Source organism: Bufo gargarizans, chromosome 1, assembly GCF_014858855.1.
Source record: "Bufo gargarizans isolate SCDJY-AF-19 chromosome 1, ASM1485885v1, whole genome shotgun sequence".
In the NCBI taxonomy this organism is placed as follows: domain Eukaryota; kingdom Metazoa; phylum Chordata; class Amphibia; order Anura; family Bufonidae; genus Bufo; species Bufo gargarizans.
This window is the reverse complement of record NC_058080.1, coordinates 573,070,210-573,085,057: the sequence shown is the minus strand read 5'-3', so window position 1 is coordinate 573,085,057 and position 14,848 is coordinate 573,070,210. Positions and strand designations below refer to the sequence as shown.

General features: G+C 41.7%; 1 protein-coding gene across 13 annotated transcripts in view; it reads right to left on the bottom strand.

Annotated features, from left to right (window-relative positions):
- The window catches only part of PITPNM2 (phosphatidylinositol transfer protein membrane associated 2), a 341,114-nt gene that overhangs the window by 86,773 nt on the left and 239,493 nt on the right, over window positions 1-14,848 (bottom strand). For 8 of the 13 annotated variants that reach the window (XM_044275701.1, XM_044275709.1, XM_044275705.1 and 5 more), the window contains 2 exons: window positions 14,455-14,522; window positions 7,957-8,049 (listed from right to left, as the gene is read on the bottom strand). In XM_044275701.1, the coding sequence (XP_044131636.1) occupies window positions 7,957-8,049; window positions 14,455-14,522 (161 nt within the window). The remainder of the gene's footprint in view (window positions 1-7,956; window positions 8,050-14,454; window positions 14,523-14,848) is intronic. The other 5 variants (XM_044275706.1, XM_044275711.1, XM_044275707.1 and 2 more) reach the window with 1 other exon arrangement.

Genomic DNA, 14,848 nt, shown 5'->3' with positions numbered 1-14,848 from the left:
TCCTGTTGTGTGCAAGCATGGCCACCGCTTCTGGATTACGGGGTGGTCATAACCCCTGGATAAAAGCAATGTAGAATGTGATGGAAAAATGAATCAAGCCAGCAAAGGAGGCAATATGGACAAACACAATACATTAGTAACGGCCTTGTATAAACTTTCTCTACATGATAAATGCCATTTGCTGAAGTAAGACAACCCCTTTAAGTCGTATATAACACAGCACTCTGCATGCAACAGATTTCATAAAGCAACCTAAACAGAAAGGAACTGAGGCAAAACGTATTTTAGTTACAACGTACAGTAGAACAAACTCCAGAAAATTTTCTTAACTCAAGCACTAAAGACTGCCATCAACACAATCATTTATTATGATCACATAGGTCATGTTAGACATTTGTAGTTTACCATGCATGAATGCATACAGGCCTTTATAGAAAGGAACAGCATCTAAGAGAAAACATCTAAAGCACAGAGCAGCATTCTGTAGCCACAAATGTCATAATTCAATAAACTCAATTAAAAAAATTCATGAATCGATTGTATGATGAAACATATGGTTAGTCCAATAATCTAAAATCCCTGTCTGCTTCAGAATATGCAGTTTTATTGCAAATGTACAAAAAAATTAAATAAATGAAACTGGACCAGGGTGAATTACCAGCAATAACCTAAATTACTATTAATATAAACCATGGGAAAACCCTTTTTTTTTTTTAGGAAAAAAAAAAACTTCCCATACATGGAGAGACGTATCCATGTGTTTCAGACCCTATGAAAATAATAAATGTACTCCGTGAATATAAGCCTGCCCAGTTTATAGTATAGTCACAGGTTGCACCAATAAACACTAGCTGTGATTTTCTGCAGCCTAGAGATAAAGCAAGCCCAAACAGTTAAAAAGTTTCCTGTGAACAAGTGAGATTCTGTGTTTATATAGGACACCGTCTGTAATTTACACAAGGAGAATGTGTTAAGCAACAGATAAGAATTTGCCTCATGAAAAAACACATCTGCTGCTCAGTAGTAAAGAGACAGCACATATGAGGTTGTGGGTCAGCAGTATTGCTGGCAATGGAGAGTGACTGATTGTTTAATATCCTCAATAACCCAATCAGATTTTATGTTATAATGCGTTCTGTTTTGTTAGTTTGCTATTGTATTATGGTCTTACAATTTAAAGGGATTTTGGGTATAGAGCTGAGGACATGGGCTGCTAGATGACCGCTAGCGCATCCGCAATACCCAGTCCCCATAGCTCTGTGTGCTTTTATTGTGTATAAAAACAGATTTGATACGATTTGGGCCATTTTGTGGAACAGAACCATCCTTGTCTGTAATGCGGCAAATAATAGGACATGTTCTATTTTTTGCAGAACAGACATACGGAATGCACACAGAATAACTTCCTTTTTTTTTTTGCCGACCCATTGAAATGAATGGTTACGTATATGGTCTGCAAAAAAACGGAACGGACACGGAAAGAAAATACTTTGTGTGCATGAGCCCTTATACTGTGGAGGAGACTGCTGCATGTAAATGCAGTGGTCTCCTTCACTGATGAGCAGGATATCATCGGGAAGGAACGCTTCCCTCCCAAAAATCATCTGCACAATTGAGTAGTGTAAAGAGGATTTAGTGATTAACCATTAAGTAGCTATAATGCTATAAATCCTGTGTTATCACACACACAAGCATTTTGTACTGCCCATTGGACTCATGGTATCCTTTACATATCGGGCATTAGAATATCGCCATAATTTGTAAAAATTCCCTCATTTTTATGTAATATACTGTATAATACATATCATATGATGAAGGAATCCGAATACTTCGAAACGTGTTGGAAGTGTGGACAAGTACCAACTGTGTCTTATATAAATTTTAGGATTTGTTTTATGTCAGCGCGGGTTCGGCTTTTTTGATTATTAGTTTTACATATATTGCCTACATATATACATAATATCCAGAATAAAGAAGCTAATGTACAGTATATCACATAATTCATCAGTAGTACCATGGTGTAACACGAGTAATGATAAATAAAACCATATTGATTTATAGACATGGCTCATATTAAATTAATGCATGAAAGCATACAGTGGTACATGGTAATCTCAAGTAAAATATAGGAATGCATAATACAAACAGCAAAACTGTATCAAGACAAAATAGATCTAAGATGCTGCAGTAAAAAAAGGATGTCTATGAATATGCATTACATACTTGTTACACCATGGTACTACTGATGAATTATGTGTTATACTGTACATTAGCTTCTTTATTCTGGATATTAAAGTATATATGTTGTTGCAGTTTGATAAAGGACCTTCTGTACCAAAATGTCACATGTACAGCCACATTTACCGTATTTTTCGGACTATAAGATGCACACTACGCCACATTCTCATCAGCGGCAGCATGTGGCAGTCGACCCAGGGGAGAGAGAAGTAGAAGAGAAGGATGTGCATGTCCAGTGTTACTCATGGTGTATGTGCCCGGGAATGCCAACACCGCTGCCCGTGTGACCTGACCCTTCTCACTGGCTACTACTGATGTGCCCGGCACATTGAGGAGGAGGTGGACGGTCCTCAGCGGATAATCTTCATCATCCTGACTCCTCACAGCAGCAGCCCTATCCTCCTCCTTCCCTTTAATCACTGGGATCATGAGCTGGCCCTTCTCCTCTAAGGACAATAGAACTATTCCTGTTCTCATCAGCCTACAGCAGCAGCAAACTGACTCTTATAAAGCATGTCATAGCAAGTAGGGAGAGAAGGGATGCAAACCAGCTCTTAACAACAAGCTCTGCCTCTAATGCCACCAGATGTAAGGCAGCTATCCTATAAGTCAACGTTCAGCTCTTGAAATAAGCCTTGAGACATGACTTTAATATTAAATAAGCCAGCACCTCATCTGCAGACAGCTGTTTCAGGGTGATTTCCCTTCATCAGTGCAGAGCAGAGAGTACTGGCTTAACTGGGTAAGAGGCCTGTGTCCGAGCAAGTGGGAAACTAACTCTCCTTAGGGCAGTAATTCTTAATTATTTTCTGTCATGCCCCCCCTAGGAAGAAGAAAACATTTTGCGCCCCCCGCGCGACTGTAAATAGTATCATTTGTCTATAAAATTGTTATAAGTACAGCCCCCAGTAATAAGAGCCCCTCTGTGCCAGTAATAACAGCCCCCGCTATGTGGATGACAGACACTGTTATGGGGGGATCTGTGGATGACGGACACTGTTATGGGGGGATCTGTGGATGACGGACACTGTTATGGGGGGATCTGTGGATGACGGACACTGTTATGGGGGGATCTGTGGATGACGGACACTGTTATGGGGGGATCTGTGGATGACGGACACTTATGGGGGGATCTGTGGATGACGGACACTTATGGGGGGGATCTGTGGCTGGCACTGTTATATATGTGCCATCCACAGACCCCCCACCCCATAACAGTGCCATCCACAGTGCCCCCCAGCCCATAACAGTGCCATCCACAGACCCCCACCCCTTAACTGTGCCATCCACAGATTCCGTGTGCCCGCCGCCGCCGTTATTAAACATGCCCCCCTCACTCCTAATAGTACCGTATATCCAAATTTCTTCTGTATAATGCCGGCAGGCAGGCTGGGCAGCCGGCGCGTCCCTCAGTGACGTCACTTGTCTGCGCCGCCTGCTTCATTCATAAAGCAGGCGGGGCAGGCACGTGACATCACTGAAGGACGCGCCGGCCGGCCGCCCGGCCTGCCTGCCGGCATTATACAGAAGACATTCGGATATACGGTACTATTACTAGTATACCGGAGGGAGCGGTGGGGCGGGGCTATAGTACAGTGACCGCACCGCCCCACCGCTATTGCCGGCCCCCAGCTCCTCCTCCCAGTCCCTTCCCCGGCCCCCGCTCCGTACTGCGCCGGCCTCTGATCAGAGGAAGGGAGATGAGCGCTTCCACAATGGAAGCGCTCATCTCCCTGCCGCATATTACACTGCCGCACACCCCAAAGGCCGGCCCTGAACGAGCCCCCCTTTACGGAGCCTGGCGCCCCCCCTGGGGGGCGCGCCCCACTATTTGAGAAGCACTGCCTTAGGGAGAGAGCATCCTTAATTAGTGTAAGGAGACTTATAGGCCATACATGCTCCTCTGGAATTCTGGGGGAGAAGGGATGCAAATGAGCGCTTAACAAGCTTTGCCTCTAATGCCACCAGATATAGCAAGTAGGTGCATATGTGTTGTAGTATATAGTGTACACCGCATTTCAAATTATCCAAATTGGATTTAAGTGTCATAAAGATATAATTTTTATTTTTCAATTAAACTCATGGATGGTGTCTTAGGGCTCTTCGGATCTCTGAAATCTAAAACCCCTCTGATAATTAGTTTGCCAGGTGAGCCCAATTAAAGAAAAACTACTTAAGAAGGACGTTCCATGTTATTAAGCAGGCTGCAGGTTTCAAGCAGTATGGGAAAGAAAAAGGATCTCTCTGATGATGCAAATGGTCAAATGCCTTGGAAGGTATGAAAACATTAGATATTTAGCGAAAACTTAAGCGTGATCATCGCACTGTCAAGAGATTTGTGGCTGATTCAGAGCACGGACGGGTTCTTGCAGATAAAGGCATAATGAGGAAGGTTTCTGCCAGATTAATTCATCAGTTTGAGAGCAGCTGCTAAAATTCATTACAAAGCAGCAAACAAGTATTTGAAGCTGCAGGTGCTTCTGGAGTCCCGCAAACCTCAAGGTGTACAGTAGGATAGCTGTATAGTAGGGCTGTGTTTGTCAGGTGTGTTTGCAGCAGTGATGTGTGTGTAAGTTACTGACATTGTCAACTCCGCTGCATTAAACCACCAGGGAAGCTTTACTACATAGAAAATATTTGTATCTAATTTTCTGTTGTCTAAACTTGGGGTGCATAGTATAGTCCAGTGAATCTTATAGTGTAGAAAATTTTTGATTTGGAGCTTTGGAGTGCTAGAATTTCCTAATTTAGGCTCTGAGTGGGATCAGAAATTCCCACAAGACATTTATCGTTATGTAATCTGATGACAGGATCGCTTCACAGTGTTAATAACAGACCAGTCATAGCAAGACATGAATGTCACTAAACAGAGACATCAGCTTGATGATAGCCCCCCATATGCATAGAGGAGGCATTTTTATTTATTTTATTCTATGCACCATATAAACAAAGTGAAAATGGCAAAAATAAAGAAATACTGGTAAATAAATAAATAAAACAGAACTATATTACAAAGATCTGGCATTGGCTAACTATATATGTATTGATCCATCGATACTTCAATACAGTTACACTAGTAATTACCTTCATAGCTGTTAACGACTAATCAAATTACTACCAGGTTCAAAGTAACTTGGACTAAATGTGTCACATGTATTCATAGCAGGAATATAGCTAGCTTGTGATGACAAGCCAGGTCGTCACATGTGACTTTTGCTTCTCCATCCGATAAGTGGGTCATATCTCTGGCCAATGTCTGTTATATAGTTATACAGTCAGCCACATAGGCTCTGACTAGATGAAGAACGAAAACCCCTCTAGCTACAAAGCCACAGTGCTGCTTGGTTTGCTCATTTTCACACATTTGAAGGGCACACACAGCCTGATAAGAGCTATTGGTTATTACTGGGATAAAAACAATGTACATTGTTATACTGTTCTTACACCGTTATATGCTTAGCATGCATTAAAGGAGAAAGCTAAAAGCTCAATAAACAATGTAAAAAACTTTAATGTGCGTAATGTATGTAAAGACTTGCACAAAAATCACACATTGCTCTTCATGATATAGAGAAAATACAACTGCAAATCTTATTTGCAAAAAATAAAAAATAGCCCTATCCCCCTGTGTTTTATGGAGCCATAATTGGACATACAGGAAGATGAGGCCCAACTGTATCTCTATAGGTACCTCCTTATCTACATTATGGAATACTAATTTGCATGAAGTATTACGGAGTAGGGATGAGCTAATCAACTTGATTTGTCTTATTAGCAGGAGCTCTTCACCTGTGAGGTGAAGAAGCACCCACCTACCTGTTGGTTGACAGGGACAGACATCTTGCCCGCCCTGACAATCTGCTCAGCCCTGACCATCAGCTTCATGAGCAGTGTCTGTGCATGCTGCGGTTACAGTTCCAGGTAGCGGCACAAGAGCAGTCACTGTTCCCAAAGCCAAATTTGAGCTTCGGCACCTGTGTTGCTACAGAATGTCAGGGCTCTGCCAAATTTCCAGCTTCGTCAATCAAGCGGCAGGTGGGCACTTCATAAACTGTGGAGACAGCCCCTCACAGGTGAAGATCTCCTGCTATAGACACAAATCGACTTGCTCATCCCCATTAAGGAGGTATTCTCCCCTAGAAAACTATGGCAGTCCAGCTAACAGTCAGACATCTATTTACTTGTACTTCTTTTAGTTAATAGAGTTTTTAAAAATGACATTTTGTGTCACCCCTCCCATCTTTATCAAGAAAAGGTTATTGTTTGTGTGTAGGATGGAGGTTGAGAGACCTTCATAGATACAGCATTTATGATATGAAAAATGCCAAAATTTCAAAATAATTATAGACAATAGCTGACATAATTTCACCAATACATCAGCCCCCACTCTGAGACTGTAAACTTAAAGGGGTATTCCCATTAGAGACAATTGTCTGATAGGTGCAGGTCCCACCCCTGGCACCCGCACCTACGCCAAGAACAGAGCGGGGAGAGTGGCGGAGGGCGCACTGCACATGCGCAGCTGCCATCCATTAATTTCTATGGGGCCCGCCGAAAATAGCCGAGCGCTGGCGTGGCTATTTCCATCAGCCCCATAGAAATGCATGGGAGCGGTGGGTGCGCATGTGTAGTGCGCTCCCATTCACTTGAATGGAGAGATCGCTTGACAGTGGGCCTCCAGCCACTACTCAGCGTTCTCGGCGTAGGTGCGAGTCCCAGAGATGGGACCCGCACTTATCAGACAATGGGGGCATATCCTAGTGATATGCCCCCATTGTCTGTGATGGGAATACCCCTTTTAAGCCTAATTCAACCGTCAGTGTTTTGGTCAGTAATTTCCATCAGTGATTGTGAGGACAGAAGCACTGCTCAGGATGCTCTGTCGCTTTGGCTTTCATTGGTGCCTTGCAGTGCTGGAATCCTAGATTCAAAAGCAACACCCGCACTCTATGTTCTCCCAGTGTTTCGAGACATCTAGTGATGATAATGTCTGTAAAGCACTGCAGAATATCTCAGCGCTAAGAAGTGATTAAATAAATAAAATACAATTCATCTAAAATAATATATCTAAGTACATATGGTTTGGTCCCATTTGTTTTATTGATTATTAGGTTATTGGCCAAGACATGCATATCAGAATGTACAACAATTAATGTTCAGCCAAGCATGGACATATTTTATGGTTTAGTATAAAATACTTTCAAATACGTACCACAAAACTCCACACCAAAACATGATGCATATACTGGTAACATACTAAAAGCTATAGACTAAAGGGGGAATTTATCATGCCCTGCAGTCTAGAATTCTGGTTTCAAAATGTCGCTTTGTGACTTTTTGGGCTGATTTAAACCAGATTTTATCAACTGTGACTTTTTAAAAAGTTGCAAAAATTGTAGCAATCTTACTTCTGTAAGGGGTGGCATAGAAAGTGGATTAACATTTTAAGACAGAAGTGTTAGACTTAAAGATGCACCACATTTATCAAACATTGTGCAAAATTTGATAAATCTGGTGCAAATTACAGCAACACAGACTCTGCAAAATTGACTTTAAGAATTCCGCTTATGATAAATCTCCCCTTAAGTAGCTATGGTCTATCGCGATTATATCAAGCTGTTACTGCCTTGGCTTTGTTTAGTAAGTGCTTGATGTTTTGCGAACAGGGAACAATCTGGTCTGACTACAGCAGCTACATGTACATTTCACTGTACTTACTGAAGCCAAAGCTGGGGAACTTGTAATGACATTTGTGAGAGTGACAGCTGGAATGCTGGGAATGACTTGTGCAAGGAGAACAGCGGTGTGCCTCTGCACAGAAAAGCACAAATACAACTCAGTCCCCTTACTGGTTTGGAAACAAGAAACTGCAAATATAAAGTAAAATAGCCACTGAACAGCATTACGGTAGTGATCATCATCACGGTGTGCCATGGGTCTGCCTGCTTTAATATCTATGCATGTCTAATAGTGTATACAGTTAATAACTTGCCTCTTCTCTGCACCCAGCAAAACCCACAATGACAGAAGCGCTTTGCAACTGTTCAATTTTCAGTTACCCCAACAACTGATAAAAAAGGCAGACGTCGCCTAGATGCATGTAAAATATGAGAGCTGAATTACTTCTCTGTGAAGTCACACTAACGGGACATCGATAATACATGTCTCTCTGACTGTATCAATATTGCATTATAAATAATCCCACATTTAAGTGTGCATCAGTGCCGTCTGAGAGCATTTATATCCAGAAACCATTAGGGGGAAGAGAAAGAAAGAGAAGGCCACAAAGGCAAGACATCACAGCACGTTTCTGATGATAACAAGTGACAACCATTAAAAAGTAAATGGCAGGGATGAGACTAAGCATCCCCAATGCCGCAGGCAATAGTGAAATAATGCTAATTGGCAAGAAAGGTATATTATATATATTGCATTATACATCTATGTATACAGTCAGGTCCATAAATATTGGGACATCGACACAATTGTAGAATTTTTGGCTCTATACACCCCCACAATATATTTGAAATGAAACGAACAAGATGTGCTTTAACTGCAGACTGTCAGCTTTAATTTGAGGGTATTTACATCCAAATCAGGTGAACGGTGTAGGAATTACAACAGTTTGCATATGTGCCTCCCACTTGTTAAGGGACCAAAACTAATGGGACAATTGGCTTCTCAGCTGTTCCATGGCCAGGTGTGTGTTATTTCCTCATTATCCCAATTACAATGAGCCGATAAAAGGTCCAGAGTTCATTTCAAGTGTGCTATTTACATTTGGAACCTGTTGCTATCAACTCTCAAGATGAGATCCAAAGAGCTGTCACCATCAGTGAAGCAAGCCATCATTAGGCTGAAAAAACAACAAACCCATATGAGAGATAGCAAAAACATTAGGTGTGGCCAAAACAACTGTTTGGAATATTCTTAAAAAGAAGGAACGCATCGGTGAGCTCAGCAACACCAAAAGACCCGGAAGACCACGGAAATAATTATTTCTCTGGTGAAGAAAACACCCTTCACAACAGTTGGCCAGATCAAGAACACTCTCCAGGAGGTAGTTGTACGTGGGTCAAAGTCAACAATCAAGAGAAGACTTCACCAGAGTGAATCCAGAGGGTTCATTACAAGATGTAAACCATTGGTGAGCCTCAAAAACAGGAAGGGCAGATTAGAGTTTGCCAAACGACATCTAAAAAAGCCTTCACAGTTCAGATGAGACCAAGATCAACTTGTACCAGAGTGATAGGAAGAGAAGAGTATGGAGAAGGAAAGGAACTGCTCATGATCCTTAGCATACCACCTCATCAGTGAAGCATGGTGGTGGTAGTGTCATGAAGTGGGCATGTATGGCTGCCAATAGAAAAGGTTCTCTTGTATGTATTGATGATGTGACTGCTGACAAAAGCAGCAGGATGAATTCTGAAGTGTTTCGAGCAATATTATCTGCTCATATTCAGCCAAATGCTTCAGAACTCATTGGACGGCGCTTCACAGTGCAGATGGACAATAACCAAAGCATACTGCAAAAGCAACTAAAGAGTTTTTTTAAGGGAAAGAAGTGGAATGTTATGCAATGGCCAAGTCAATCACCTGACCTGAATCCGATTGAGCATGCATTTCACTTGCTGAAGACAAAACTGAAGGGAAAATGCCCCAAGAACAAGCAGGAACTGAATGACAGTTGCAGTAGAGGCCGGCAGAGCATCACCAGGGATGAAACCAGCGTCTGGTGATGTCTATGCGTTCCAGACTTCAGGCTGTAATTGCACATATGCAAACTGTTGTAATTCCTCAAATTAAAGCTGACAGTCTGCAGTTAAAGCCCATCTTGTTCGTTTCATTTCAAATCCATTGTGGTGATGTATAGAGCCAAAAATGTTAGAATTGTGTTGTTGTCCCAATATTTATGGACCTAACTGTAGATAGATGTATAACGCAATGTATATATTTCAAAGTAAAGTAGGTAATAAATTAAAATAAAGCAAAATAAGTTAGGTAATTGCAATAATGCACATACTTTAGATGTTCTTTCCATGTGTCTAGTAAGACTGAATGCTATAATTTGTCTGTAGATATAAGACAACCTTTGGAAAATGCAGCATTCTTGAGCCATATGCATTTTATAAGTGAAGGATATGCATGGCCAGTTAAGACTAGGTTCCCAGGTTCAGTTTTCAGATACCTACCTGCGTCTACCACTTTGCTCTACTGTGCATCTGGTAGTTATTTTACATTATGTCAGTATTTCTGTATATTACCCTATGAAGTTTGAGAACCAGCATACTAAGTAGATTATCATAACCTTTCTTCTAAGCTGCCTGATTGGAAGAGTATTTTACAGCATAATCAGATACAGACTGTTTACTTTCAGGTTAATGTAATAGCTGCAATGGTTTTTATTGTGTTGTGTTTTCTGACTGTGCGGTGGGGTGATGCACATAGCATATTTTCTTAATCACAAGTGTCATTTGGCTTTGTTTAACTGTAGGGTAAAACTGACAGGAAATCTATTTCTAACATCCATTCAAATGAAGTGTCTGTGAAGGTTCTCATTTATCCAGTTCATGGTATATATCTGTAAAGAATAATTCAAGGCAACTGGACGTACTGTAGATTTCTGGAAAACTTTTCACTCGTTCTTCCAACGAGCTTTCTCAATTGAGAAAGCTTGTTGGAAGAACGAGTGAAACGTTTTCAAGAAATCTACAGTACGTCCAGTTGCCTTGAATTATTCTTTACAGATATTCAAATGAAGTGCATATAAGTGAACTGCATTACTTGCCTATAGACACAGAAGGCTATCATTTTGGAATTGGTAAAATAAATGCTATATAAAATTTGGTTCACTAGACAAAAACTGCACATGTTGTGTATCCCTCTTATGTGGGGATGTGGTATTTGTGGGATACCACTGATGAACAAAATAGTTGCCATAAAGAACATTTTCTAAGATCTAAAATCTAATAAAAGGCCCAGAAATAATTTTCTTTTACATGAAATTCTCTTATTTTCAACCAATTTGGATTAAACAGTTCCTGAGGATTTCCATTACCAGTGCCCACCTGAGTTTCCATAACCCTGAATGGCATATAATCCGGCATACTGAGAAACTTCAGCTTCCTCTTTGCTACTGTGCTTCCTGCCAAGGAGCCCCAGGGTGAGCAGTGTGATAGGACACAGAAAAAGCTCAGAAAAACAGACTAATACATAATGAATAAAACCATTATCATGTATAAGGAGGGAAGCATCTGAAATGGCCATCACTGGGGTCCTTGTGGAATAGCTCTTGGGTGGATGAAATGCTCCTTTCAAAGTCAATTGTGGCTTTGAGCACAAAGGGGGTCATTTACTAATCAGATATATGCCTATATTAGGCGTATTTCTGGCGCAGATTGTGGCGCAAAGATCCATTGCACCACAATCTGCGACTTTTCCCCACTCACGCCAGGTCTAAAAAAGTGGGCATGGTGTGGGTGGGGAAGGGGAGAGGACAACAGGCCTGTCTCATTTACCATTTTCTACGCCTAGTTTAGGTATAAAAAATGGTATACAAGAAAGCTTCCACACTGGCGTTTCTGGGTCCGCTTCTGAGATCCGTTTCAGGGCTCTCACAAGCGGCCCAAAACAGATCAGTTCAGCCCCAATGCATTCTGAATGGATAAGGATCCGTTCAGAAAGCATCAATTTGGCTGCGTTTGGTCTTGTTGTGGAAATTTTATTATGCAGACATTTTATCTTAGGATGTGTGTGTGTTTTTATAGATTGTCATCTGTCTCCCTATGTCAGATTTAGCCAAAGAACACTCTACCAAAGGGTTCTTGGGTTGAATCGGGACCAGCGGTAATACAGTCAGTATGAAAACCTTCTCATGTCATGAGACGTGTTCTCAGTGTGTAGAGGGGCGTTTGCCGGTTTGTGAGCACTAAGTGCAATGCGCTGGGCTTCTTCCCTTCAAATGTCTATACACATTAGAGAAGTGAAGTCTGCATAACGAGAGATACATATTATACCTCTGCTGCGGCTTCGCTATCCCTTTCTGGATACATATCTGCTTTGAAGACATGCATATCTGCCTTGTCGGTATACTCGTACCGTATACTGACAATCCGTGTCGGACTGGGGTGCCTAGGGCCCACCAGTAAAATTTATTTTGGGGGCCCACCGTACGAATACATACAAATATTACCTGCTCTTATAGCTGGGGGGCAGCTGATACCAGAGGATTTAATATGGGGGTCCCTGCAGCAACTTTGAGAAGGTAGATCCTGGGGAAAAGAGGATACTGGCTATGTTTCCTCTATACCTAGAAGTCATCTCAGCTATCTGACCGTGTCTATAATAATAAAGTGGGCAGTTTCTTTAATAATCTTTAATGTTCATATATGAACATAGGCTGGTTGAGGTGCTGTACATTGAATATATGTATGTAGTGCAGTAACTTATGTGCCACTTATGCAGGGGGTGGGAGACTAGGGGCCCACCTTGCTCAGGGGCCCACCGGCGGATTCCCCTGTGGGCCAGTCCGAGCCTGCTGACAATAGCCATAGCAATGTCTCACAGATAATTTCAAACCTATAAGAACCAGTAGAATGATCTTCACTAGATACTGGTCACTTTGAGCAGTATTGAATGGGGTCCAAGCTGACAGTGATGGGGGATGGGCGGCCACCTGGCTGATCAGACAATGAACATGACTCATCCTTCCTTATACAGGGATGGGGTGTGTGCATTGCACTGTTCGGCCATGTTGATGCCCTCCCCTGTCCTTTGACATGTACCTGAACTTTCTCATCTTCCTGTGTCATCACTTCCTGTATCCTTGTTACATGAAGTAAGTGGTCGGGTGACGGGCCAGCCCCTTTTCTATTGTTACTGTGACTAAATAAAAGGTGAGCAGACTGTGGAGGAGGGGCAGTTGCTCAGCAAGAATTCAAGATGGTAACACCTTTGTCTGACTGCGGTTGAGGGATTTACCTTTCCTTACACAAAGTTTGATTCGAGCGGATTTCAACTATTAATATTCCGCTTTTGAGGCGGACACTAAAACGTAGCTTGCAGCGTTTTTATGTCCACCTGACTATGTGAAGCCAAACGGATCCGTCCTGACTTACAATTTAAGTCAATGGGGATGGATCCGTTTTCACTGACACAATATTGTGCAATTGAAAATGGATCCGTCCCCTATTGACTTTCAATGTAAATGAAGACGGATCCGTTTTGACTTAGACTTTTTTAAAATAAATAATGCAAATGGATCCGTTATGAATAGATACAAGCGTTTGCATTATCGGTGCGGATCCGTCTGTGCAGATACAAAACGGATCCGCACCGAGCGCAGGTGTTAGAGTAGCCTTACATTTAAAAGCGACGGTGGATATGCCAGAGTTACGTAGAGGCCGGCGCCTCTACATAACTCCAGCGTATCCACCACACGCTATAGGGGATATTAAGACCGGCATCTAAAAAGCTGGTTTTAATAAATGACCCCCAAAATGTGTCTAAGAACTTTTCACTTTACTTATCCCATTCTAATGATGAAAGCAATTTGAATGGCGTGCCCCCTTGAAGAAAAAAAAATCCAGGACTCTACATTACAGAACAATATAAGGGGCAATTTATTTACAACTTCTCTGACAGGGGTTCTCCCGTTTCATAATGAAATTTTTCTTAATTTGCCCAGAACACCGCAAACATTTTCCTTCCCCCTATTTTTGGCATCATTTCCTCTGGACAGGAACTTATTTTCATCAGTTTCCTGCTGGGTCCTCTAACCACACCCAGCATGCTTTGCTTGTCAATATTTCACAGGACGTGCTCCTCCTGCCACACTCTTATCTCTGCAGTTGTCATGCCCGTTACACCTCCCCTCTCAATATTATTTGGGCAAAGCATGGTGGGTTCGGTTAGGAAACCAAGCAGAAAACTGATGAAAACAGAAAGTTCTCTATGTAAATATCCTGCCAGGATACAAATGTCACACAGAAGGTAAAAAGATCTGCTGATGTGAAAAACAGGTATATGAGGAAAAAATAAAAACACTATGAAATTGGAGAGCCCCTTTAAAGATTTTTGACACATTTTAGCAGCAATCAACTGGTTTGTTACATGGCAACTTGGCATGTATCCATCATGTCGGAGTCACACTCTGAGCAGTTTATAATGAGCACTTACCAAACATTGCTAAACCATTAAATCAACTAAGACACCTACCTCCATTATACTTAATCCTTCCACACTACAGCTGACCGTGTACTCTGCAGTTTCATGGTAGGAATCATCTGTAAGGGAAAGAAATGGCAGCAGAACAGTTTTAAATCATCATTTTTGCTAAACCTCTACAATGAAAAAGTAAAAGGCACAAATCTACATTTTCATCATGTATCTTGTTATACTCATTGATAGCTTTCACTATAATAATGGTACAAACGTGCTGCTTTCATATTAAATATTGCTTTAAAATATTGGCATCTCTCAAACACAGCAACATTTGTTGTGATTTAGGGTACTTTCACACTAGCGTTTTTCTTTTCCGGCATAGAGTTCCATTCAGGGGCGTGCATAGAAATCACTGGGCCCCATAGCAAGAATCTAAATTGGGCCCCCA